Raw genomic sequence first — 4,038 nt, forward strand, 5'->3', positions numbered from 1 at the left:
TTTTTTTTTACGAAGATACCTGTAATTCGTCTCAATATGCTTACCATGATTTCAATCAACAAAAATAATAATTTCTAAAATATGATCTCAAGAAGAATCAAATCTTTAGATTACGAAAAAATATACTCAGGAAATGAGAGAAACTCTTAGTGTTGATATAAACGGTCGTTTTGTGAAGATTTGAAGTTCGAATTTAAAATTCAGTGCAAGAGATACGATAAGAAGGAAGAACAATTTGAATAGAAAACACAACTCTATCTAAATGATATTTGTGACTTTTTTCTTAATAGGAAAACTTAATCTTAAAATTCGCTTGACATACCCACTCACGAAGATTTTTCTTCTTAGCAAATTCACACTGTAAAGATAACAGAAGAATGTAGTTTAAATTGAAAAGGATTCTTTTTTTTTTCCGACTATGATAAGAAAAATCATTCACGATAAATAATTCGTTTTAACTCACTACAGTGAATAGCAAAAGAATTTATAGAGTTGCCGCACTTTCGTAGTTCGGCGTCAACTAAAGCGTATGACAGAAGTAATGAAAGAACACAGCTGTTTTTTTGTTGTTATTTATATTTGGAAACAAAAACATAATATCATATTAACAACATTTGTATTTGTAGTGGTGTGTTTTATTTAGTAAACACTTGTTAATCGCTATGCGATTATTTATTGTTTTTTCACAGTTATTTCTCCTTTCTGGGTAGTAATGTGAACAACTTTTACAAACATAGTACGTCATCAAGCATTCCTGGTTGGTCAGCTTTTTAACAAACGCACGAACAAAAAAAATATTTTTTTATTAATTTTACAAAATCGCGTTCGGCTATGTTTGGGAAAAAGTGAAACAAAAAAAATTTAGTAAATTAAATATCGTCCAGAGTTTTTGGGTTTTGGTAATAGAATGTTTGGTTTGAGTGATTGTTGCGATTGCCTTCAACGTAGTGGTTATCAGCAAATTTCCGTTGGTCATGGTATGTTAATTATGCAAAAGAACTATGCCATCGTTAAGGCAAAACTGTTCTTCTCTTTGCTTTAGGTCCACGATTTGGCGTACGGCATATACAATGTATTTTAGTGTTTTGTGGGTTAGCTGTTGCATATGCCCTTAGAGTTAATTTATCGGTGGCTATTGTTGCCATGACGGATAGAAATGCTACAAACCCAGATTTTGAGGTAAGAGTGCCCGCATATGCCAATAAGAGATCATTGTTTAAGCGTAATTTTTGCATTTCAGGAATTCAATTGGGATGAAAGTATTAAATCGTATCTATTAAGCAGTTTTTTCTGGGGTTATGTCGTTACACAAGTGCCCGGCGGTTATCTATCGCACAAATATGGCGCCAAGTTTACATTTTTATGGGGCATCTTAATATGCTCTCTATTGGCTTTGTTAACACCATTTTGCGCTGAAATCGGTGGTTGGGTTTTCGTGTTGGCTTTAAGAGCTACTCAGGGCCTCTGCCAAGGCATGATATTCCCATCGACGCATACATTCCTTTCGAAATGGGCACCGGCTGAAGAACGCGGTCGTTTAGTTACATATTGTTATTCTGGAGCACAATTCGGTACTGTGATTATGTTGACAATAAGCGGTTTTATAGCCTCCTCATGGATGGGTTGGCCTAGTATATTTTACATAAGCGGTTTCGGAGGCTTACTATGGTGCATATTTTGGTACTTATATAGCTACAGCACACCAGCTGACCATCCTACCATAACGCAAAATGAAAGAAGATATATTGAAACGTTTGGTCAACCCAGGAGGCAATCTTCAGTTGGCGTCAGGAGGGAATCATCTACTATGAGAACACCCTGGTGTCAGATTTTTACTTCTGTTCCATTCTTAACATTACTGATAGTGCATTGTGCGAATAATTGGGGCTTTTGGACTTTATTAACTGAGATACCAACATATATGAAAACTATCTTAGGCATTGACATACGCAATAATGGCCCATTGTCGGCTTTACCATATTTCGCTATGACTGTTTTAGCATTTTTATTCATCTTTGTCGCTGATGTACTAAATCGTGACGGTGCAATGCCTTTGGCCTTTTCACGTAAACTATTCAATACGCTTGGCATGTGGATTCCTATGGTCGCTTTAATAGGTCTGGGTTATATAACTACCAGTCAAAGTACGAAATTAGCCATTACATTGCTAACTGTTGCTGTGGGTGTTAATGCAGCTACATATTTGGGCTTCCAAGTTAATCACATAGATTTATCACCAAATTTTGCTGGCACCTTGATGGGTCTTACCAATTGTGCCGCTAACATCATGAGTATTATAGCTCCACTTACTGTCGGTCTAATAGTCACCGATGAGGTACACATATATATATATATATATATATATCAATCTTTTTTGAACATATAATAATTTTATTAAATTTACAGGAGAATCCTTTACAATGGCGTATAGTATTCTATTTAACAGCTGGCTTTTATTTTCTGGGCAATTTACTATTTCTTATATGTGGGCGCACAAGTCCTCGCACTTGGAATTTTTCGTCAACCGATTCCGACTCACATTCCGATTATAGTTCACTGTCTAGCAATGATAATCTCAATGAAACTGAACCTTTACAGCATCATTCTAATTCTTAGATCTTAAAATATTTTAACCAGAAATGCTTTTAAAGTGAAACTTCTAAACTATTAATGGGTGCTAAGCATATGATTTTTTTTTCTCATATTTTCTTAAAGTTGCAATAAGTTTATCTATGATTCGGAGAATATAAAGAGTTATCTAAAGTTACTTAAATTAAATCGAATATAGTCTTATAAAGATGAGAATGTGTTTTATTTCGCTGGTTCGGCTTTGAAATAAATAAACTTTTATATGGCAAACGTTTTGATTTGACTGAATTGTTATACTAGTAGTGTGCCAAAAAGAAGTCTATTAGTTATCGAGCCTCACCGCGACGTAATTGTTGTTGTCTTTCTCATGACCCTGCGAAAGACGACTGTTTCAAGTTCTCTCGTTCTCGTATAAGCCTTACATGTCATCGTCTTTAAGACTTTGAACGAACTACGCCGCCAAGCGATCGCAAGGGGAAGCAATATGTCTTTCATTACTAAGTAATCTTTCGATTACTTTTACTGAGCATCGGTTTGCATTTTATTCCACGTAACTTATACTGCATGAATATGCAAAAACCAGATAGACTCGTAATAGACCCATTTTTTATTATACCGATCCGTTCAGGATCGCTTTTTACTTGTTCGTCTGTCTTGTTTTCATGCATCCAATCTACAGACCGAAATTTCTGAGATATATTGATAAAGTTTCACACACTCTCATTGCCACATTGACTTGTTTTCGCTCAAGGACGAATGCTACTGAGAGTGGTTCGAATCGGATCATTTTTCGACCCTTTCCCATATAGCGGCTAAGGTGGAGCAGGATATTTAATAGTCAGCCATGGCCCTATACTATAGCCTTTTTATTGGTTTTTTTTTATAGAAGGTTTAACTTTCTCTTTGAACAAACCCCCAACTTCTTGTTGGTCAATGCGAACAAGTACACATTCTTAGACGAATTTTTTGTTCTAGCACGAGGACCAAAAAAAATTCTTTTAGTTTTGATTAGTTAGTTAATTTAATTCATGTTCCTGTTACCCAGCGTGCATTAAAATTTCAACGTAATTTGAAGTTTTGAGGAGCTAGATGCCAAAAATTATATAGGCAACTTGAGAAGTCAGAAAAACAGCTGCTAATAACAGATTTTATAACAACAAAAAAAACCAACGAGGACGTTAATAACAAATTCTTTGTTTGAATCAAACACAACATCTGCACCAGAGATATGTGCTAGTGATAGGATTTTTCTCCAGTCCGTAAGAAGCGTGCATGCTTGTTATCAAGTAACGATGAATAGAGAATGAATAGCGAAGGATAGCTGCGGAATTTGTTTTTATTCTTAATATCAATTGAAATTTTTACATGTTGCATTTATGAACTAAATTTTCACTGCACATTTATTTTAATTTTGTTTTTTTTTTTTTTTTTGTTATAAATATGAATTAT

The 4,038-nt window shown here is 34.6% G+C and overlaps 1 protein-coding gene across 1 annotated transcript; it reads left to right on the forward strand.

The window, feature by feature from the left end:
- Positions 1–591: 591 nt before the first annotated feature.
- On the forward strand, positions 592–2,799 carry LOC119636457 (putative inorganic phosphate cotransporter). Its single transcript, XM_038031800.1, has 4 exons — positions 592–977; positions 1,043–1,179; positions 1,241–2,335; positions 2,407–2,799. Exons 1-4 carry the CDS (start codon positions 908–910, stop codon positions 2,614–2,616), a joined length of 1,512 nt encoding a protein of 503 aa, XP_037887728.1. The 5' UTR covers positions 592–907; the 3' UTR covers positions 2,617–2,799.
- Positions 2,800–4,038: the final 1,239 nt, after the last annotated feature.

This window comes from Glossina fuscipes, unplaced genomic scaffold, assembly GCF_014805625.2.
Source record: "Glossina fuscipes isolate IAEA_lab_2018 unplaced genomic scaffold, Yale_Gfus_2 28, whole genome shotgun sequence".
Taxonomy (NCBI): Eukaryota; Metazoa; Arthropoda; class Insecta; order Diptera; family Glossinidae; genus Glossina; species Glossina fuscipes.

Excerpts from the sequence above, each read along its gene's own strand:
- LOC119636457 (XM_038031800.1), top strand. The coding sequence starts at position 908 with ATGTTTGGTTTGAGTGATTGTTGCGATTGCCTTCAACGTAGTGGTTAT. Across the intron at positions 978-1,042 it reads GCAAATTTCCGTTGGTCATG|GTCCACGATTTGGCGTACGG; the intron begins GTATGTTAATTA and ends TCTTTGCTTTAG. Across the intron at positions 2,336-2,406 it reads GTCTAATAGTCACCGATGAG|GAGAATCCTTTACAATGGCG; the intron begins GTACACATATAT and ends TTAAATTTACAG.